The sequence below is a fragment of the Hippocampus zosterae genome, chromosome 15, assembly GCF_025434085.1.
Source record: "Hippocampus zosterae strain Florida chromosome 15, ASM2543408v3, whole genome shotgun sequence".
Taxonomy (NCBI): Eukaryota; Metazoa; Chordata; class Actinopteri; order Syngnathiformes; family Syngnathidae; genus Hippocampus; species Hippocampus zosterae.
In genome coordinates this window covers 7,485,001-7,508,023 of record NC_067465.1, presented here as the reverse complement: position 1 = coordinate 7,508,023, position 23,023 = coordinate 7,485,001, and the positions used below count along the sequence as shown (strand labels likewise).

Genomic DNA, 23,023 nt, shown 5'->3' with positions numbered 1-23,023 from the left:
TTAGCGGGTACGAGAGCAAGCAGTACGGGGTGTGCAGTCCATTGTTCTATCACCACTGAAGACCGGGAGTACTTTCCCCCCTTCCGACATTCTTATCTGCTCTGCGCATCTTTGCAAACATTTTGCTACCAAAATGCCCGGAGAAAGCCGCCGACCGTTCAAATGTCGGCCTACCAATATCTATGTGTTTGGCGAAGATCTGTATAGTGATTCCTCAATGCAAAACTCCATATGACGCATTATATGACTTTTCCACGCACTATAAAAAGTGTTTGGGCTGCATTTTCATTGAGGGAAAAAAAGGCCCCATGGAAAAGATTTAATTTTCATTTATAACATAGGTCCAAACTCCGGTCCTCGAGGGCTCCTTTTCTGCATGTTTGTTTGCCTCCTCCAACATAACTGATTCAAATGATAATCAGGATCGTTATCAGGCCTCTGCAGAGCTTGCCGATGAGGTGATCACTTGAATCGGGTATGTTGGCGAAGGGTACCATTAAAACATGCAGAAAAGCGCCTCTCGAGGACGGGAGTTTGAGAACCCCTGATTGAGAAGCATCTGGGAGCTTCGTGCTGCCACCGGCAGCATGTTTCTGGATACGCTTGAAGTCTTGACTTGGGCCTACTAAGTTTTAATGTAACATAACGTTTTTTTCTTTTTTTTTACTTACTACGTTTGGACTTAATGTTTTTGCACAGCGTTGACAATTTTTTTTCACAGTTTTTCTTAGTATTTGTCATACGTTTTTGCTTAATTGGTTTGTTTTTCAACTTCATGTGGTTACCATCTGTACTTACCGTTGATGTTTGATGTTGGTGAGTTTTACTTTTTAATGTTGCAGATTTGACATTTTCAAGTCATAGGTTTGATGTTTTAATGCACCATTAAATTTTAATATTCTAGTTTTGACATTTTAACATGCATCCATTTTCCGATCCGCTTATCCTCACAAGGGTCACGGGATATTTTAACATAGTGTGTTTAATGTTTTTGGACAACATGTTTTTATTTCTCCCCCTAGATTGTAACTTTTTTTTCGCCACAGTAAATGTTGAGGTAATCGCAATGTCATTTTCTTTGAAATTGCCACCAGAGTTAAATGATGTGAAGTTGTCCTGCTCGACGTTTTCAAAAGTAGGCACTTGCACACGAGCAAACAAAGCCATGCCAATGAAAGCCTCCTGGAAGGAGGTAATAAAATGGGAATGGTATGCGAGCTTGTCTATTGTTGATATTTACTGACGTGTCTTTCAATTGAGCAGAAGGAATTGTAACTGACAGTAAACATCACAGCCGGAATCGACCAAGTTTGTCTTTTTTTTTCCTTCAGTAATTTAATCCAAAATATTTTACACCCGCTTGAGGAGGAACGTGTCTTATGACTGAAAACATTCTCTCGTCAAAGATAAAATGGAGAAGAAGTTTAGAAGCTCGCACTGAGTGTGTGTGTCCGTTCTGTTGTGTGGGTCCACTGAACATTGGTCTAGTTGGAACAACTTCAGTCATCCTTACAATCGGAATGCACTGTAGCATGCTGGCTAACAAACGATCAGGATTACAGCATTTAAAAAAGAATTGCCAATGTGTCCGTTAGTTCCTTTCACGAGCATAAAAAAATCGTGAACAAAACAAACAAAACATGACTACTTGATCGACGAAGGGATATATGTAAGTGAATGACGGTGGTTGTCTTCCAACTTACACATGTTGGTACTTTTTCTGGCTTTAATAAGCAGAACCACTTTCATGAACAGAAGTACCCGAAGTACACAAATCTGCTTAACATATTTACTAAACCGCTTTTCCAATAACGTTTTTAAAGTGGTAGATAGTCCACTCCGTATGGACACGCTGTACATTTTGACATTGCATGAACGGAGTTAAAAGTTCATTGATTTGACGTCGCAGAGACGTGAACATTTTGCACACACACACACCTGCTCTCATTTTCTAGCCTTGTGTGTGCGGGCATGGGCTGACGGTAGCAGTTGTTTCTTGGTTTACTGATGTCGTGCTAAGAAACGATGGGTGGCGGTGGTGTGGATGCGAATATTTACACAGTTGGTCAAGCAGGCCTGAAATGGTCACTGGATGGTGGCGTTCCCTGAATGCTTCGCCATCGGGCAGCTGCCGTATCGAAATGCCTGATTCCTCTGCGGACGTGTCTTGTTTCCACTGACGAAACCTAATTGCGACAATTAGCATTCCATGCAAGAGTAACGGCGGACAATTTCAAGAAGTCACGGAAAGCGTTTTGTCTTGTTGTTGTTGTTTTTCGTTTGGTGAATTATGTAAAAAAAAAGGTTTTATCATTATGCGTTTCGCTGATCATGAGGAGTTTTTATGGAGGGGAAATTAGGCTATTGTAAAAAGTGGCAGAAAACGGCACAATTAGTCTGGGGTGTTGAAAAAGAGAGCATGTGAAATTTGGTGTTGGAATAATTATACACAAACTTTTAAAACTATAAATGAAGGATTTTTTAATTAAATTCTACCATTTAAAGTTTTAACATCTGACATTGCAATGTTAGATTTACAAAAGTTATTTTATATTTGTATTTTTAAAGGGGAAGATTTTATTGTCTTAATGTGTTCAATATGAGTTCGATTCTGTGCTGCAAAAAAAGAAACTTTTTCTTAAAAGCATAAATAATAGTATATAGTGAAGCGAATATTAGTTAATCATTGAAACTTCCTGTTTCATTCATTGTTTAAAAACAAAATGCTATTAAATTTTTAAACAAAGTACAGTGCAATAAATTTTGAAAAGTTTGTTGTTTTTCATTTTTTAGCTAAATTTAATAACAAAATGGACCATTTTTCTTGTACATGGATCTAAAATCTTATTTGGAATTGTCGAATGTAAAGGACAGTCAAACTTGTTCAGACTTGGGGAAAAATGTTTCTTTTTTAAAATGCAAAATAAAATAAAAAAATTTAAAAAACTGCATTGCTTGTATGTTTATATGCAACTTTTTTGGCCAACACTAAGGACAGTAAATTCAGTCAATGAGAATGTCTTTGAAAATATTGAAATATTATATAGCCCAACTTCCCGTTGCGGATGTCTTCTTGTCATTGTTTGGACAACAAGTTGCCATTGAACTTTGCCTTTTGCTTGGCCTGCAGGTCAACTATTCTGTTGACTTGTGGTGATTTTCTTTCTCTCTCTCTCTCTCTCTCTCCTCTCTCTCTCTCTCCGCCATACACACATATATATATATATATATATATATATACACAGTATATCTATAATTTTTTCCCTCTTGAAACAGAACACCAACTCTTTGTTCGTGGAAAGTCCATTTGACTTGTGGTCCATTCATTATTTTACAGTAAACGGTGTGGTTGAGATCAGAAATGAGCTTCAGAGCTTTTTTCTTTTTTTTTTTCTTTAAAGGTCTGCCTCTGAAAGCACTTTTATGGGCTTCGCTGTTTGCGTTCTTTGTAATAATTCATACAGTACATTATCGGCGGCTCGTCGAGAGACTCTCTGGGGCGGTTTAGGCGATGGGGTAGAATTTCATTGTCCTGAGTGTGTTTTTATGGGTCCCTTTTCCCCCGGAACGTTTAGCTTGAAAATAAACATTCAGTGAAGACTATTTGAAGCACTCATGGTGACTTTCATGGGTAAGAGGATGACTGCTTTTGTAGGACGCGGGCGGGGATGAATAGGCAACCTGAGCCACACCACCAATGAACCGCACCTGTTTGGATCAAATGTTCGACCGCATTCTCACTGACAATCTTGCACAACAATGTCACAATAGTCCGTTTCCGCCATTGTTTTTAGCTTATTTTCATTCCGAATTGTACGTTTGTCTCAAATTCCAGATGCAGAGTGGTCGGACAAAATACAGGTGCGACCTCAAGAAATTTGAATTCAGTGGTGCCTTGAGATGAGGGTTTGATTTGTTTCGGTGAGGCGGGCCGTTGTATTTTCACGTCACAGAGTCTGGCGCATACATTTCTTGTAAAATGATGTATTCTGATTGATTTTTATCTAAATACTTTTGAAGCAATCGTGCAATGTTGTTCACACGTGTTTTGTGTTACTTTTTTGCAATACTACATTATGCGAGTATGATGAGATGCAAAGGGTATTTTTGTCTTTAATTCTTACATTTCTGTACTATTTCCACACAGATTTTGTATTTTGCAAGTTTTGTCTTCACCTTTAGTGACATTGGGTTGTAAAGTATCCAATTTTCTTCTAATATAGCAATTAGCGTTCATACTATTTTTGCATTGACGGAAGAAGAAGAAGAAAACCTTTATTTGTCTCGAAATGGAGAAGTTCACAAGCTCGTGCTTACCCTAAAACTACTTATCCACAAATGCAGCATATTCAAAGACCCCGTCTGGTAGCTCCCGAAATGTTTTCTTTCTTTATCGTCTTTATATGTCATGACATAATTCAGGCTCTTCTTTCATCGCTAAGTATGCTAAGAGAGGCTAGAAATGTTCCTGTCATCTCTTCTTTTTTTTTGGTTTCTACTTTGGTGTACCGCTCAGGCCTCCTCACATAAGCCGGCCACATGCGTCTCATTATCTGGCGTAATGGCACTGTGACGTCATGATTCCAAAAGTATGTCAACGGTTTGAAAGGTCAATGCCGAAATACTGCACATCAGACATTTGGATTAAAAACAGGAAAGGTCAGTTCAGCGGTCATGTGGAAATTCATTTCAAATTGTGGTAATGCAATAGGGGTGAGTGAGCTTTTTTGTAAGCGTTCCATTGTCCAAAAGCACAAACATCACCTGATGCGACACAAATTGAATTTAGCCTCCTGTTTTGTTGTTGGTAAACACGGAACTGAAGGAATGACAAGTAGACGCCTGAAATCATGTCTTAAAACTTCGTAGAGTGCTCTTCACAAAAGACACGGCAAAATAGTTTGCTGTAATTCATCGTTGTCCCTGGTAAATCGTCTTCTAAAACAACTACGCTGTGTTGGGCTTGCCATTGAGTCATGTGACTGAATCCTGTCCGTTGATTGGATGACTGAAAATGCACTTGATCTTCCTTTGCCATCTCTGCACCCATTGAGCTCTTTTCAAGACAGTATGAGTACTCGACAATGAAAAAGTGCACGTCATGAAAGCAACATTCACAGTGATATTTATCGTCATGATTTCAAACAGTCAAATAGCAAATCATGTATCCCCATTGAAATGAATGAAAGTGCCATTAATCCATTCTGGCCTCCCAAAAAGACCAATGAAACTTTTTTTTGGGGCGGGGGGTGTAAAAACTTGCACTCTTTAGTATTGTACTTTATAAAACCATTTAGAAATAACCAATTTTGGTAGAATGTAAAATAATTAAACAGTTTATGTGTAATGATTAATTCCTTGTGCGGCTCACAACATGGAGATTGTCACAACTGCTTAGTTATTAGCAAGATTTGTTTTTTCACAAAGGATAAATAATATGTGCATGTAGTATTGTTGTAATGTCTGTCTAACGAACATGTGTTGCTGCACCGCTTGTGTTCGAATAGCCATGGGCTATAACACAGCAACATCGATGCTAGTTCTTAGCCCACTTTTTGTGTTGCATTGTTTGTGAGCATTAAGCTAGCAGTCAATCATATGATCTCTAAATTGCAGGTGAATTTGGCAACAAAAAAATGATGGGTTCACTGTATTACATGTGGCAATCTTAGATGTTAACCAAGAGTGGTCGGGTGTCAGCGTAAATGTTAATGTAAGATGATGCCACTGCAGTGTTATGGCGGCGCTTCATTCCACTCAGAAAGCCATTGGAAAGCGCCCCCCTGAGCCACGCCCACCTTTCATCCGCTAAACTGCATATGACAGCCTGGCATCCGTCATGGCCGCCGTTCTATTTTGGTCTATTTTTTGTGTGAGGTGGTGGGGCAGCGTAGTAGAGGGCGGCTTGAGGTCATGTCACTGCGGCAACTGTCAACCTACAAAACCCCCTCCTCCACCCGCCCCTCCTCCTTTCATCGCCATGGCAGCAGCGAGGCCAGGTTTCCACGGGGACGGGCGACGCCGCGGAGAGAATGCGAGCCAGCGTGCGAGGAGGAAGGGGGAGAGGCCGAACGAGTTTTTTTGTGTGAAAACGGCGTAATCCAATATGGCTGCCTTTGTGTCTGCGCTAACATCGGCGTTGGGAGATGACTAACCGCCGCCAGAAGCGTTTTGGCAAACACACGTTGCCAAAAAAGGAGATTTTAGTGCGTTAATGTGCCACAAGGCTCACTTTGATTCCCACGCAGGGGGTGATGAGAGACACAGTTTTCCTTGGAGAGGTCGCCGTGGTTGCCATTATACACCTCCTTATCCTGTCTGCCACGTGGTGTTGCGACTTGACCCATCTGCATCTAGTGTGTGTGTGGGGGGTGGGGGGGGGCTCGCGCCTTATAATCCGATGCGCCTTATATATGGATCATGATTCAGTTTTCTTAGACGTAGTATGTTAAATATTCTGTTGCAGCTGCAGCGTTTGTGAAAGCACTAAATAAAGCTGTATTGTATTGTATTCTCTATAACGTAGCTCCATCTAGTGGCTGCTTAATGCAACAGCAGCCAGTATTGTTGCTTCTATTTTACGCGCCTTATAATGTGGTGCCCCCAAAATATAAAAACTGTTTTAAAATAGGCCGTGGAGGTTAGCGAGGATAGCAAGCAGGAGGAGTGATTGCTTGAATCAAGTGGAGCTGAGATTGCGTTCCCACATGATCCCAACGCGAACTGATTTCTTTTCACTGTGGATCCTGCTTATTCCTGTTGGACAAAATGGCAGTTATTGTCACGTGATTTGATAGTTATCGGTTTGTCTTTCAGATCACGGCAGCCTCCGCTCTCCCCGCCTCGACTCTCCTACCCACCATCCTCTCCTGCCCCTCTTCTCCTCTTCCCCCCGCCCCACCCGCTCCCCTCGCCCACCGGCTTCTCCCACGGCCCCTTCCTCGGCCTCCAAGATAGATTCCCTCAGGAGCAAGGTTGACCTGCTCAAGCTGCCGCTGGCCCTCTCCACCAAGTCCATCTCCGAGCGCAAGAGCCAGCTGGGCGGCGTCGGCAAGCCGTGTGGCACGGGCGGAGGAGGAGGTGGAGGAGGAAGCGGAGCTCGCAAAGCCCGCTTGCCGCCCACCCGAGAAATGGACAACGAATCGCAGTACTCGGGTTACTCGTACAAGTCGTCCCACTCCCGAAGCTCACGCAAGCACAGGTAAGGGCCACTCCGCGGTTCATAAATGAATTTTTGTCCGTGTTCTAATTTCTTACGTCTTTCATGATGAATATTGAACGCCGTCTTTTAAAGCCCACCCATGTTGTGATGCCTTGCTTTTTTTTCTGTGTTGGTGCAATGCATTATGGGATTATCTACCATTTGTGGTGACTACTTTTCAAGATACATGGTGGGATACATTGAGCGCAATATGTGGGTGATAATTTATAACGAGGCGGCCCGGTAGTCCAGTGGTTAGCACGTCGGCTTCACAGTGCAGAGGTACCGGGTTCGATTCTGGCTCCGGCCTCCCTGTGTGGAGTTTGCATGTTCTCCCCGGGCCTGCGTGGGTTTTCTCCGGGTGCTCCGGTTTCCTCCCACATTCCAAAAACATGCGTGGCAGGCTGATTGAACACTCTAAATTGTCCCTAGGTGTGAGTGTGAGTGCGAATGGTTGTTCGTTTCTGTGTGCCCTGCGATTGGCTGGCAACCAATTCAGGGTGTCCCCTGCCGACTGCCCGAAGACAGCTGGGATAGGCTCCAGCACCCCCCGCGACCCTAGTGAGGATCAAGCGGCTCGGAAGATGAATGAATGAATGAATTTATAACGATTACAAATTCATTATTGGCAGAGATCGGCGGGACCGACATCGTTCCAAAAGCAGAGATGGCAGCAGCCGCGGAGACAAGTCGGTGACGATTCAGACGCCCGGAGAGCCACTGCTCGATGCAGAATCCACTCGCGGAGACGACCGGGTCAGTGACGACAAACAAACATCTGGTTTTCATGTTGGCTACAAATCAAAATGTAAATATTGATGATTTCACTTCATTCACCGTACTTTCTTCTTGTCTGGTAGGACGACAACTGGGGGGAAACCGCCACTGTGGTCACGGGGACTTCAGAGCACAGTATCTCCAATGAGGACCTGACCCGAGTCACCAAGGACTTGGAGGAGTCGACGCCTCTGGAGTGCAAACGCTTCCTGGGCCCCGCGCTGGGCGGCTGCCTGAGCTTCTTTGCGCTGGTGACGCCGCTGGCCTTCCTGGTGCTGCCGCAGGCGCTGTGGCGCGACTCCCTGGAGCCATGCGGCACGCCCTGCGAGGGCCTCTATGTGTCGCTAGCATTCAAGCTGCTGGTGCTTCTCATTTCCTCGTGGGCGCTCTTCCTACGGCCGCCGCGCGCCACCCTGCCGCGCTTCTTTGTCTTCCGCTGCCTGCTCATGGTGCTGGTCTTCCTCTTCGTGGCGTCCTACTGGCTCTTTTACGGCGTGCGCGTGCTCGAGCCTCGTGAGCGCGACTACCGGGGAATCGTGGAGTACGCCGCCTCCCTGGTGGATGCGCTGCTCTTCATCCAGTATCTGGCGCTGGTGCTGCTGGAGGTGCGCCACCTGCAGCCCGCTTTCTGCCTCAAAGTGGTGCGAAGCACGGACGGCGCCAGTCGCTTCTACAGCGTGGGCCACCTCAGGTTGGTGTCAAATCCAGCCATCCATTTTCTATAGTGCCTCTTGTCATTATCTTCTGGGCATTAGTGGGAGCGATCTGGATTGCTTTCGACCACATGAGTAGCCCGCCAGCCTGTTCCACAAATAGCATACCCGTGACACCAGGGAGGGGCCCTATGATTTTCTATGAACGTTGTAGAAGTGACGAATGTGCCCGACATAGAAAACTATTGAAATTGTTCACCGTGTGTTCTAGTATCCAGCGGGCTGCCGTTTGGGTGTTGGATCACTACTACAATGACTTCCCCGTCTACAATCCCGCCCTGGTCAACCTGCCCAAATCCATCCTGTCCAAGAAGATGACAGGCTTCAAAGTTTACTCGCTGGATGGTAAATGTTGCCGCCTCTTTTTTTTTTTTTTTTTTTGCTGCCATTGCATAAAAGGCTCAGAGCTGTCATAGAAAACCGGGCTTTGACTTTGAGACAAAATCCAGCACAAGTTAATATATATCCCATTTATATGTAGTCTGTGACTGCAGCTAACAATTATTTTTAAAATCGATGAATTGGATTAAAATGTAATAAATTTGAATATATTTTTAATTTCCATTTGTAGCTTCAAAAACAGGACATTATTTCAAATTAACAGTGCTGAAAACGGACAAAGGTTCAGTTACCTGTTTGGTCCATAACATGTCGGAAAATAGGTGTGAGTGAGTGATGTTAAATAGTTTTGAAATTTGTCATATTGTAATAGAAATAAATGTAACTTCAATCCCACCACTGAGTAACCTTGTTTTAGTTATATTTTTTTATATTATTTATCAAAAATATTTATATATATATTATTTATAATTCTACAAAAAAATGGATGAAAAAAACAAATCTTGTCCTGCACAGAAAACCCTGCCAATAATTCGACGGGCCAATCCCGCGCGATGATCGCCGCCGCCGCCAGGAGGCGAGACAACTCCCACAACGAGTTTTACTACGAGGAGGCCGAGATGGACCGCAGGATCCGCAAACGCAAGGCCAGGTAGAGAGACACAACCGCACAGTCATCTTAGCCTCAGCTTCCACGTGCTCAGCCTAAGTCTGAAGTTCACAACACTGTTGCCAATTGAAGTTTTGTCACTTATTGTGGAGGAAGGCTGAAGTCTTAAAGTACTGCGGACAAAACCTCTGAAGTTTTGTCAAGTACTGTAGATTAAGCCTTTATTGGGTTTTTTTTGGTTTGTTTGTTTGTTTGTTTGTTTGTTTTTTTATAATAATTTTAACACTTACGACAAAACCAAACCAAACTACAATTCCGTGTAATGTTGCAGGCTGGTGGTGGCAGTCGAGGAGGCCTTCACGCATATCAAACGCCTCCATGAGGAGGAGGCGGCGTTGACCTCGTCCCCCAAGCACCCCCGCGAGGTGATGGACCCCCGCGAGGCGGCGCAGGCCATTTTCGCCCCCATGGCGCGGGCTATGCAGAAATACCTGAGGACCACGCGGCAGCAGGCCTTCCACAGCATGGAGAGCATCCTTACGCATCTGCAGTTCTGCATCACGCACAACATGACGCCCAAGGTCAGAAAAAGGCACCATAACAAGACTTTGGATATGTCGTGATATAGTGGATGAAATATGAATTCAAATATACGGTAACAGAAGAAGCGGGTGGTCGACTGGTGAATGCGTCGGCCTCGCAGTGCAGATGTGCAGTGTTCGATTCCGGCTCCGGCCTTCCTGTATGGAGTTTGCATGTTCTCCCCCGTGCCTGTGTGGGTTTTCTCCGGGTCCTCCGATTTCCTCCCACATTCCAAAACATGCGCCTTAGGTTCACTATAAATTATTAATAATAATAATTATTATTATTATTTATCTTTTTTTTTTTTTAAATAAACATGTCATTAAATTTATTTTGCTATATTTATGTATTAGAAATTGTGTAAAAACATCAATTGTCAATCATGATCAGTTATGGATTAAAATCCATTCTGCATTAATTTTTAAAAATGAATCTAACTTGTGTTAGGCCTTCCTGGAGCGTTACCTGACTCCGGGCCCTACCATGCAGTACCAGCAGCATAACGGCAGGGGGCGCCAGTGGACGCTGGTGAGCGAAGAGCCTGTGACGGCAGCCCTGCGCCAAGGCCTGGTCTTCTCAGTGCGCCGCCTCGACTTCTCCCTGGTGGTCACCGTCACGCCGCTGCCCTTCTTGCGCCTCAGCGAGGAATTCGTGGACCCCAAGAGCCACAAGTTTGTCATGCGGCTCCAGTCGGAGACATCCGTGTGAAGGCCACCAAAAAAAAAAAGAAAAAAAAAAACTCAAATCAGCTCCTGATGCCTTTGACTCGTCTTACCCGTGTTGTTGTTCCAACACACTGTTCAAAAGAAGAAAAACATTTTTTTTTTTTTTGGCAAAGGCGCCTTTTTTGTTGTTGTTGAAACCACTGAACTCAGTTATGACGACAAAGTTGCGTCCTCTCATCTCAAAAACTGTGACTGCAACACGCCACCACTGTCCCCCCCACAGATGGTTCCTTACCGTTTTCAAACACCTTTTAAGTGTTTTTATACAGGGCACAATTTAGGCCCACGCTGATGAAAAAAAATTGTTTACCTAAATCTCCTAGCATTAGTCATTTTTAAAAAATGAGAAAAACTAATTCACCAAACAAGACGACGCAAAGAAAAAACTTTTTTTTTTAGCAGCCATGTTAGTTTTTATTGATATTTTGAAAGTAAATTAAAAATGACTTTGCCAATTATGTTATTAGGCTAACAAAATGATACTTATACTAAAAGATTTTTATATATTTTTTAAATCAGAAGCTTAAGAGAATGAAGTTACATTTTTATGGAGGCAAGTAATTTGGGGGGGTGCATTCGTCAAAACCCCCACCACCCCCCCAAAAATATTTGACTAATATAAGACTAAAGTTGTATTTTAGGGCAAAAAAACTGTCGCCTTGATTAATAACCCTCGTCAAATGACCAACTTGATTTTTTTTCTAAAAATAACAGTTCTTGCAACCAAAAAATATATATTTTTCCTGTTCTATAAAATTACTTCTCTCACCTGAAATTGAATTCATTCTTGGGGGGCGGAGGGGGGGCAACAATTTTATTTTCATGTTTTACTTAGTTATTTTTCTCTCAATTAAGAAATTCACATTCTTGAAAACGAAAAAATGCAACTATTTTTGACAAGAAAGTGAGTTATTGAAAAAAAAACTCTTTATTAAAAAATCACTTCAAAATAATGATTGATCTTGAGAAATATAACTGTTCTTGAAATCCAGACATTAAAAAGTATACTTGGTTCTTGAAGAAAAATCCAACATTGTTCTTGCAAAACTATGAACTCAAAGTCAAATGATTGAAAAATGTGACGACTCTGGAAAAATGCAATCGTCTAAAAATATAACATCATTCTTGAAAATGTATACTTAATTTTTGCAAAAGTCTGACTTTTTTGAAAAATGGAATTACAAAATATGGCTGCCTTCAAAGGGTTGCAACTTGTTTTTTTTTTGTTTTTGTTTTTGGTACTACTGTTTTTCGGAGGTGGGCATTTAGCTTGATTCTCATAGTACAATTATTTTCTTCCAGTGCATCCCTGATCTTCGGTACTCACTACAGAATGTAGCAACTTGTGTGCTCAAATGTCACTTTTCGGAAATATGAGAAGACTCGATTCACACTCTTGTTTGTTCATGTTTGCGGTTAGCATTGATGTTTTCCTCTTATCACACAAAAACAACACCATTAACACTTTTTTAAAAAAGCAATATTGTTCTTTTGCCTAAAGTCTGTATACAGTAGCTTTAACAACAGCTGACAGCATAACATTTAGTTACTAAGTGCATTTCCTTGTCAACTGACACAATTCTGTTAAGCTAATTTATTTGTCTTTAAAAATTGCAGTTTTTTTTTTTTGTGTGGACGGGACAAACCTATTACAGTCTCATCCCCCATGTTAATACCTTGTGTTTTTTCAGACATTTGCATATCAGCAAACCACGAACTGCCTTAAGTGGTCCAATGTGCAAGCGTGTCTGGCACATTTCGAACAAAAACATTCAAATGGAAGGAACTCCTCACCAGAGTTCTTTAGGGCTCCAAGACTTTTTTTAATAACTTTTTGTAAGGTGCCTAAGTTATGGTGCAATTTTTTCCTGAATGTTTTTACAAGTGGCCTGTAAAAAAACAACACAATTAATGTAGATTTTTGGGGGGGTCTTTGTATTTCCTGTTTTGTTTTTTGATAACTTGTTAGCATTGTATAGCGTGTTGTTAGTATTTTTCAACATTAAACCCTCTTATTCCGTACATAAATTTGCCTAGCCTCATGACTGGGAGCTCTATTAGATATCGTGATGAGACCTGCTTCCAAAATTGGGTCGTTATCTGTTTTTAAAAGAAGACCTCTTATGAGTATTTTTTTTTTTAAGTCTGCATTTTGGGGGACATTTTTAAGCTTTTTCAACAGCAACTTTTTCTCTTAAAAAAAACAATCTATAAAAATCCCAGATTGTTTAGGATTGACTTTAGTATTGCATTTTTTTCTCCGAGGGACTTTTTTTCCCTCCAAAAATTACTTTCAACTATAAAAAAACAACTTGTCCTCTTAAAACTTTTTCATAGATAAATACATGGAAAAATACATATTTTATCAATTAAATACCACATTTTCTTTGAAAACAACTTTTTTTAAACCTATTAAAAAATCGTCTTAATCGTAAAAGGAAATTTACAGCATACATACAGTATATAAATGTGTGTTTAGTGTATGTCTTGAAAGTGGTGAGTGGTTATACTCTATTTTACTTGTATTTGTCACTGCTTAACATTGTTTTTTTCTGACACTTAAGCCAATCAATACCAATAGAAAATGCCACTTGGAGACAATATCACTCTGCCCACGCCTTCACTTTCGCTATCTAGATTCTTCAAAGGGGTGAGTAGTTTTACTCATTTTAGTTCTATTCTCTTATGGTGGGTACTTTATGTAAATGTCTAAACGAGTGCGCAACTGGAGGATGTCTTAACGACTCGAGTGAAGTCGAGTCATTATTGCCTTCATTTCGTCTTTCCAGAATAACCCGACCTGTTGTTGCTTTTTCAGCTGCTTGTGAGCTGACTCGCCCTACACACGTGCGCACGCACACAAACACACACATTTACTGTATGCATCTCTGGCTCTTAACAAGTAGTATAAGCGTGTGTAGACTTCACAGTAAGCTGAAATACTACTCATGTAGAAAGAGCAGTACTCCAACTAGTGATAAACGGCCTGTATACATGTATATGAAGTATTCTTGAGCTTTTTCTTGCATTTCAGATGGATTTTATCTGTACACTGCCAATAGGGAACCAGTGTGTACTGTATTAATCAGTATCAGATTTATTGGCCAAGTATGTAAAACACACAAGGAATTTACTCTACCAGTTGGAATGAGTAAAAATAAGAATGAGGTAGCAGTGTTGTTGTTGGCGGTACTGGAGATAGTATAGAATAGTAACGTGTTGGTTTGTTTATTACGATTAGCGATATAAACACACGAGTGGGAGGGTGTCCTACTTTGTCGACACAAGTTGCGAGTGGGCGTGGCCTAACCGCCACTCACGAGCAGCAAGTGCAGTGGGACCGAGCGACGCACTTGCGCAAGACATCTGTGTGCCAGCAAGCTTTATTTAGTGCCTTTGTCAAATAATTTAAAATTTGCATTACTTTCTAGTTAACAATTGCAAGAGTACTTTTGATAAAAGTAATAGATTTTGTTTTTCTTGCGTGGAAGACGCGATTTACCTGCAGGCGCGTGCATCAAGTAAATGTCAGTCTATGATTATTTAGCAATCACCAGATATGTTTTTTTAAGAATCTGGAATAAAGGGGCTTCATTTGGTTAAGCAGGATGGACATTGCTCAGCGAATTGGAAACTTTTCACCGCTGATTGTCTTCCTCTTCGGTGAGTAGCGTGTTGCCTTCAAATACTTGACAGTCTGTTAGTACTTTAGAAAAAGACATAGTCCTATTACACTGATTAACGTTACTTTTGTTCTTCTAACCTTTTTGGGGCGCGGGGGGTATTAAGGATAGTCTTATAAAAGATTGTAGTACCGGCGGTGCTTATGAACTGTTGTAACAAATGTAGCAGGTATCGATTAGGAATATTGAGGAAATGGGCGCCAATGCAAACATTTGGCTTTATAGTGACACAGCTGTAGACACACAGAGGCGTGGGACACAAACACGGACAAGTCAAACATATGTACTTTGAAATGGGGCTTTCTTTTTCCCCCCATTTTTTTAACCAAAGTGGTTACTGATTGATAAGGCTGCCGATTAATGATTACCGTACTGATAAGGGTCAAACAGAAGCTCCGCGTGGGAAAAAAAAAAAAAGATTAGATGACAATAGCTCAGACAAATACGAGCTTGCTTGAATGCACCATAGCTTTGTGACCACACAGGCTTTTCCAGTTCTCTTAACACAACCTGGCCTCACGAAGATCATTATTGTTTTCAGAATTTGGCATTCTAACGAGCATTTGTATAACCATCTTAATTTTTTTTAAATCACGGTTTGACTGAAATTGACGGAATTTGTTGCGGTTACATGACTGCCAAATGTGCAATCTGGGTCAGATCTGAATTTGATGTATTGTTACATGTAGAATAATTCTGACAAGTGTCAAGTGATTGTGTATGAATGGAGTTGTCATTATTAAGGATGGTGTTTCACTAAGGTTGTCGGGAAGCTTCACTTGCTCTAAGAATGTTCTGAACTCCTATCGTCAAAGCAGTGTCTATCCATTATAATGCCGCATCACAATAATCTAAAGAGGAAGACAGGAAGTAATAAGTAAATAAAACCCACGTCAACACTGTCTCATGTCTCAATTCCTTGGTGGAGGTAACAAACGGGGTGACCCGAGTTGGGCAACAAGTCAAAAAGAATGTCATACGGCCACATTCTGTTCTGCTGGTTTCCCTCTTTCTTTTCTTCCTCGCCTGATAAGACAGGCGCAGCAGAATGTAACATGGGCACCCGAATGCGTATGGTTATCAACGCATCGACACAGTAACCCATACAAACAGACACAAAAAACTTTTTTTAATGCTGGTATTATGCAATTACTGTAACAAACACTGGAAAATGTAATTGTTGAATTTTTAGTTGGGCTGCTGCCTTGTATTGACAAACATACAAATTTCGGAATAGAGCATATTGGAATAAACTTGGGCAGTGAGCCACATCCTGCTTCACCACATGTCATTATCTGTTCGCGTGTGCATTTCATCAGTCAAAAGACACACTAACCACAATGAACAATACAATTAAAAAAGTGAAACCACTCCCCTCCTTTTTTTTAACTACAATCTGCACCGTAGAATACCACTGTAAGACTTTTATTGATATTTTTCATTTCTGCACCAGCGGCATGCACACAGGGCGTCTTTATTGAGCCACTCCGGGCTGTCACATCGCAACGCTCGCTGGCCGAAAGTATCACCCGGCTGCCGTGTCACTACCAGTGCAGCGTGGGCGAGAGGGTGGTGCAGGTGACCTGGTACAAGGAGCTGCGCGACGGCACCAAGGACCAGATCATCACTGCCCATTTCTCAGATGGATACACGGGTAGGTAAAGCAAACTCTTCAGCGTTACGGCTGACTCGTTTTTGTGTTTTTACGGTTTTGCAGTCAGTCACCAAAACGTTGCCGCCATGGCGTAAATTTGCACCAAAATGATCCTAGAAAGGCTGCTTGAAGCCAGAATATTAGGTTTCCTTTATCTCTTTCACGGACAGCTCATGGAGACTTTTTTTGAGAGTCTACTAATGATAGATGTAGCAGTTAAAGTTCATGTTGCAAAGTGAACCTACTTTTGAAGGCTGAATTGAACAATTGAAATTTGAAAAAAAATGATCTGAGTTTGCCCTAAATGTAAAATTTCCCCCAAACGATTCTAAAATGGCTGCTTCAAAACAAAATGGCCAACTTCCTTTGAGATTGCAGGCATGGCGTCTTGATGCTTTTTTTGTGGGTTTACTCTAATATACATGCCTACCGAATTTCATGTTGCTCACTGAAACTGTATTGGGTAGATTGATTTACTGTATGGATTACAATGATTAAAAAAATGTTCCTTCCTCCCCGTCAGAATTTGGACGTTATGCAAGTCGCATGAGGTTCGAGAGCAACAACCCCACCTCTAACTCGGCACTACTCATCCCCAACACGGAAGAGACTGACGATGGCACGTACACCTGCCACATTTCCACATTCCCCAACGGAAACTTCGAGAGGCGTATCAAGCTCACCGTGTGGGGTACGTTTTTAATTTGATTTTTTTTTTTTGCTACAACCATTTGTAAAGCTGCGGGCTTTACAAATGGTTGCTGACTATTCAGGCCCACTTGATCTGCCGCCTAAATGGGTTGCGGTAGAAAAAAGAAATACAAGCAAGCAGCCAGAGAGCATGTGAAATACAGCAAGACCAGTTTTCAACTCAAATGTAACCAAAATAAATGTAGAATAATTATGTATGATTAGATTGAATTTAAATCATAAAATCAAAGCATTAAAAAACTGGAAAGACAATAAAAATACCAAAATATGCTCTAAAATAATTAGAATCCAATAAAAAAATAGAATACATTATTTAAAAATACAGTATTATAAAACCGAAATCATACAAAAAATAACAAATGAAAAATGCAATTTCCAATAAAATTAAAATAAATCATTATTAAAATGATCCAATTAAAATGGCGGTGCCATGTGATGTCACTTTTTGTGTTGAGTTTCTGTTGAATCGGGTTCTGCTGTCTTGAGCGCCATTTTCTGTCCGCGCCAAGCACGATGGGCTTGAGTTGTTGTTCTTGCTCACTTCCTGTTTGATGCACATAGTTTTGTGATTTGTGTGTGAATCATCGTCACGTCGAACCGGTCAGTACTGGAGAGTCAGGACACAAAAATGTGTTTGTCGAAAGTAATGCCAATCTGACCGGGTGACCTTTTGCTTCCTCCTGTCATTGTGCAGACGTGCACAGATAGACACTTAGTGGTGCACCCTTTTTGCTCTGGATGAGATTTTTATTCTTCATTGATCAAAATTTGAAAAGAAAAATGACCCTCGCTGTCAGTAAGAGAAGTATTTTGCAGCATTTGTGTGAGTTCTTCTGAGCCTTATTCCTCCTCCTCTTCCATTTACAGTGGCTGAGCAAAGTAAATAATATGGTCCAAATTGAACAACGACGTTCATTTATATAGCGGAGGTCACGGAAAGAATAAATAAATTACTTTCGTTTCATTTTTTCGGACTCTGATATATTTTATTTTGAAAAATTACCGGATCTTTTGTAACATCCGTCTACAATATGTCACTCTTGATGCAATTTTCGGTCACGTGACGGGTTACCACTAAAATCAAACCTAGGAGCTTGTAAATTGAGTAAAAAACAAACGTCTTTGGGAAGGGGCTAAGTCAGGAGACAGAAGAGGAGCCTGCGACCTTAAAAAAACAAGCTTACATTTAATAGACAGTATCAGGAGTCCTACTTAAAATATGGATATATAACAACGGGAGATTCCCACATGCCAAGCCCACTCTGCATAACATTCGGCGATGGTGAGTCATAGTTTTCATTCACTTTGTATTTGCGGTATAACTTATTTTGAAGGCACGTTTAGCCACCAGAGTGTTGCGCCCAGAAAGGACATTCCTCGTGTCATGATCTTTCGAAAATACCGTAGCTTTCATGCAGGTCATATCAGTTTATTTTGTTGTATTTATCCGTCACACCTTAAGTGGCCGGTGCCTGAAAATATTGTCTGATTTATACCGCTCTGTGTGGCAAAAAAAGGTTGGGGACCCCTGCATTATAGCACCGCTAAAAACAATCCGTAGCGACTGGCTCGTTGTCTCCTAAAACACGCAAAACATGGGCGTCTCAGGAACGACAACGGAAAATGCTCACCTTTTCGCATGAAGAGCACCCATATTAATAATCACTGCAATTTGCAATTGCTTCTAATTAACCTCCACCTTGACTAATGATGCAAGTTGGTGGAAATAAAACAGACCCAACGCACGATGCGGTCACTACATTGTTTCACTGTAGGCGTGCTCTTCTTTTTCGGTGATGGGTGGCGTAATTTCTGCCAAACTGCCTTTTGGAATTGTGGCCAAAACTGTGAACCGTGGTTTCATTGCACCATAACACGTTTTCCCGCTTGTTACTGTCTTGCCAGCCTCCCGCATAGCCCAGAAAAATTGTAGAGCATTTGGGATTGATGTCACATGTACTTGCCAGAAATTCCTGCAAGTCCTTCTATGTTGCTGCCAGCTTCAATGCAGATTCCCTGACCAGTTTTCTACTTGCGTATTTATTTATTCTCCCCATTCCCACCAACAATTGAGACGTTGTGGTAAGTTTAAAGAATATTTTTCTTGGGCCCATTTGTTTTAAATATCACAAAAATCTGGCATTTAAAAAGGCACGTGTTGACTTTTTAGAGACAATGGAGCTTGCTTTCGCTTCTGCTGTAAATAATTTTGTGACTGAATGTCAGTTAAATTATCATCATGCATCCAACACGTATGTTTAACATGCATTTTGTTAAAGCACAATGAAAACTTGTCTGACACTCAATGACAGATTAATTTGTTGTTCATGTCGTTGCTGCCTTGACAGGGGAAACAAAACAACAAACACAGCAAAATATAGACTCAGCTCCCTCGTGACCCAAGTAATTACAGCCACTTATAGCCCGGGACAATTAGTTGTTTCAATTATAGCAGAAACATGATGTTGCAATAGCAGCTCAACTATCGGCTGTATTAAACTCAGCAATGGCCTACAAGTTGATAAATAAAAAAGCTGTCATGCCATCTGAGTTCCTATTGCGCCCATAAGTGCCTTACAAATCAACACACACAGGCCTCCAAATATTTACATTTGTACGCTTGTTTGTACGGCCGGCAGTTTTGAATACAGCGGCACATAACGAACACTGGTGTCCGGGGTCTCGTTATTCTCCAACAAACATACATGCTGTGTTCAAAGCAAACTTGAGAAAAACGAAGTATGCAACCATGGTTTAAATCCACTATAGGGTGAGTACTAGTTTACCTTAGATGTGCACTTTATAATGTTATATTGCTCTGTTTTGATTTCATTAAAAAAGCTGTTAAAGCAGCTGTTGTGTGACAAAATATTTTTTTTCACTGTTGTTGATGGACAGTAATATTGTGTGAGAGATTATGTGTGAACAACTGCTCCAAGTGAAAAATGTTCATGTAAAATTGAAATTATTTCAGTAAATATTTGCATTTGGCACATAGAAAACTGATTCATGATTCCAAGTTGATTTCCCCATCAAAATGGGGAAAAATAGGACAAAAAATGTAAAAGGAAATTCATAAACAATAGAAAATGTCTGCGTAATCACGATTATTTTTTTAGTTCATTTGAGTTAATTATGACAATTGCATTTTTAATTAGATTAAATATTTTAATCGATTGACAGCTCTAATATATATATATAATTCATATTGTATTGTAAAAATGTGGCATTTTCTTTGTTCTTTTTTAAAATTAAATTGAATTTTTATTTTTATCTCAGTAGTTCATGAAATATTCACAAACTCATTCCGATTTCCTCATTTGCGTAAACAATACATTCACCAAAGCACATGGCAAACCACGCACATTATCTGAAGCCACTTCACTTTTGGAACCACAACGTTTCTTTCCATCCAGTGCTTCCCATCGCCTCGCTGGAACCGTTGGTGTTGGTGGAGGGCCAGTCGTTCCGTGTGGCCGCTTCATGTCGCGCCGTGGGCCGCCCGCTGCCCACGCTCTCCTGGGACACCCCAGTGCCCGGCCAGACCCACAACCGCACCAACGAGGGAGGTTCTGTCTCCAGCTATTACTCGCTGCACCCGCTGCGTAGCATGAATGGCAAGAACTTGGACTGTCTGGTGCGCCACCCTGGCCTGGAGCACCCACGGAGGATCACGAATAAGCTGGTGGTGCACTGTAAGTATATCTGCGGTGCCTAATACATCGTAGCAATCCCAAATAAATACGCCCCCTTGTGGCTTTGAGCAGCATAGGGAGCAATCCGTGCTTGTTACCCAATGCCGTCTAAAGGCATTAATAGACTTCATAGAGCTTCAGGGAACTCTTGTACTGCATTTATTACAAGCGAGTGATTCTTTATAAATGTTTTCAAAAATGGCGAACCGACTGGAAGGCTATGAGTTCTCTAAGCATTGTTGTGCGATTACTTGTTGCTAGGCGGAGTTCGAGGACAAAATTTTTTTGCGGCTCATCCCCATTGCTGTCGAAAGAAGAAGGTCGAAAGTCAGGTGTGGGTAGTTGTGCCACACTCACACTACGGATAAACTCGAGTTTGCATTATTCTGCTCATTACAATAAATTTAGAAAAAAAATAACAGTTTGAAAATCCTTTGGATTCCATTCTGTTTTGCTGTCTGAACGACATTAGGTCAGCTACGCGTGGGTGACTCTACCTGTTAAAAGAATTCCCCCGACTGGCTACGCTTTCGTGCAAGCTTGCCCAGATTGGGAAGTGGTTGCTGAGCAGCCTTCCAGAAGTACTATCGATGCTTTATTGTTGTTAGCACTCTGAAATCACTCCGCCAACCTCTCTCCTATTGGATGCACCGTTTTATTACAATGTGTCCTAAAAATGATAAGGTGATAATCTGTATATGACAGATTTTCATCAATTGTGGGTTCGTCTGGAGCATATCCCTTTTTAAATCTTTTTTTAAAGTCCACATTTAACAGCATACTGTGTTTTTTGTGCATTTGTTAGCAGTTAGTGTTGTCGTGCTGGCTTATATTGTTTTGGCGTGTGTGTGTGTGTGTGTGTGCATGTCAGATCCCCCGGATGCAACCATCTCCGTCAGGACAGACGACTGGTTTGTAGGTCTGGAGGAGGCGGCGCTCACTTGTGACTTCACCGGGTTTCCCGTACCTGAAAACATCACCTGGACATGGTAGGATACGCATGCATACACTCTCACGCCGTAGTAACCCACAGTTAATAGGAATGTGTCATCATCCTCGGATAACACGCAACGGCAGTTAGAAAAAGATAGGAGGGCCTTTTTTTTTTCCTCACAAGCAGTAGATAAGTGCAAAGCACTTAATCATTGCGTTGCTCTTTAACGAGCACGGTCAACATGCTAAAACGACACGTTCACAAAAAAAGCAGCAGGGACTCAGCAACATTGTGTGTTGCAAAAATGGTATCCATGAACCGAAGCCTTTCCTCCACCTGTCTCTCAGCAGGTTAGGTGGGAATTTAGCCACATGAAATGTGAGCCACCTCCATTTTGGGCTTGGGTGGGGATGTTGGCAGAGAGGAAAGGGGACTATTAAGTGATATTCGTGGTGAAACTCGGGGCAACCCGATCCAACCGTTTCCATTGTGGATCCTTTCATCAGACTAAGTAGACATTTACAGGGAATTGGCACTTTTGCGGTTTCACTCGAGCCATACAACAAAGGAATATAAACCTCCCCAAAATGAGATTGTGTTGCTGAAATAATAATAATATCAGAGTTGGGAGTGACGGCATTGAGGAGAAGCAGAATAGCTGGACGAATAATGACACTGTCATGACCATACAGGATGGCGATGCTTTTCACGGAAACCATCGACACAGTAGGTAGGAGGAATACAGGTACATGCCGACTGACTTCTATGGCGTGCGCAGGAAGGGCATGGCTCTGCCGGATGGAGTCGCGGCGTCGGGAGGACGTGTGACATTCGGTCGAGCCTTGCGTCTGGACGACGGTGGCCTGTACCAGTGTGTCGTCAGCAACGGTGTGGGCGTTGCCAAAGCCGACTACTTGATGACTGTGACTGGTGAGTGTTTTTGCTCCCCCCCCCCTAATTTAATGAAGATAAGCACTTCAAATAATTGTTGGAAGCGAACTGCTGCTAATTGTTGTGCTGCAACTCTGTCTCCCTCTTGTGGTGAATCTCACTAACAGCATTTGGCTGAGGCTTTGGTATGCTGTTGTTTCAGAAAGATGCTTTTAAATGTTTTATTTGATTTGTAGTTGTTGTTGTTGTTCAATTATGAGTCCCTGAACCTGTTTTTATATTGCACAACTGTTGTCAAATGTTCTGCCATTGGCTGTCAGACGTGAGGGCTTCTATTAACAATCTTGAAATGCGAAATCATAAAAAAGAAAAAACATTCAGGGGTTTTGATTACATTTCTATTTAAATATATTGATTAGCATTTTTGTTTTGCTTATTTCAGTGCAAAACGTATTGGTTCAAATGATTTAAAATCCTAATATTTCTGGAAAAAATCGGAAATATGTTA

The 23,023-nt window shown here is 41.5% G+C and overlaps 2 protein-coding genes across 7 annotated transcripts in view; both read left to right on the top strand.

The window, feature by feature from the left end:
- Positions 1-6,820: 6,820 nt before the first annotated feature.
- vangl2 (VANGL planar cell polarity protein 2) lies at positions 6,821-12,975 on the top strand. 2 transcript variants are annotated; one of them, XR_007966971.1, is made up of 8 exons: positions 6,993-7,201; positions 7,834-7,957; positions 8,062-8,669; positions 8,903-9,036; positions 9,547-9,682; positions 9,972-10,221; positions 10,670-11,406; positions 11,443-12,975. XR_007966971.1 is itself a non-coding variant. In XM_052087167.1 (7 exons), the coding sequence occupies exons 1-7, from the start codon at positions 7,131-7,133 to the stop codon at positions 10,928-10,930; spliced, it is 1,584 nt and encodes a 527-aa protein (XP_051943127.1). In that variant the 5' UTR covers positions 6,821-7,130; the 3' UTR covers positions 10,931-12,975. The 2 variants fall into 2 exon arrangements, 1 of the variants encoding a protein (XP_051943127.1); XM_052087167.1 differs by having other exon boundaries at positions 6,821-7,201; positions 10,670-12,975.
- Positions 12,976-14,246: 1,271 nt separating this feature from the next.
- Positions 14,247-23,023, top strand: part of nectin4b (nectin cell adhesion molecule 4b) — a 12,109-nt gene continuing 3,332 nt past the window's right edge. Inside the window, exons 1-7 of one of the 5 annotated variants that reach the window (XM_052088015.1) lie at positions 14,247-14,474; positions 14,555-14,610; positions 16,084-16,284; positions 16,808-16,975; positions 20,412-20,690; positions 21,562-21,679; positions 22,403-22,554. In XM_052088015.1, coding sequence (XP_051943975.1) covers positions 14,473-14,474; positions 14,555-14,610; positions 16,084-16,284; positions 16,808-16,975; positions 20,412-20,690; positions 21,562-21,679; positions 22,403-22,554 — 976 coding nt within the window. In that variant the 5' untranslated portion in view covers positions 14,247-14,472. Of the gene's footprint in view, positions 14,611-16,083; positions 16,285-16,807; positions 16,976-20,411; positions 20,691-21,561; positions 21,680-22,402; positions 22,555-23,023 lie in introns of all 5 variants that reach the window. The other 4 variants (XM_052088018.1, XM_052088017.1, XM_052088019.1 and 1 more) reach the window with 4 other exon arrangements.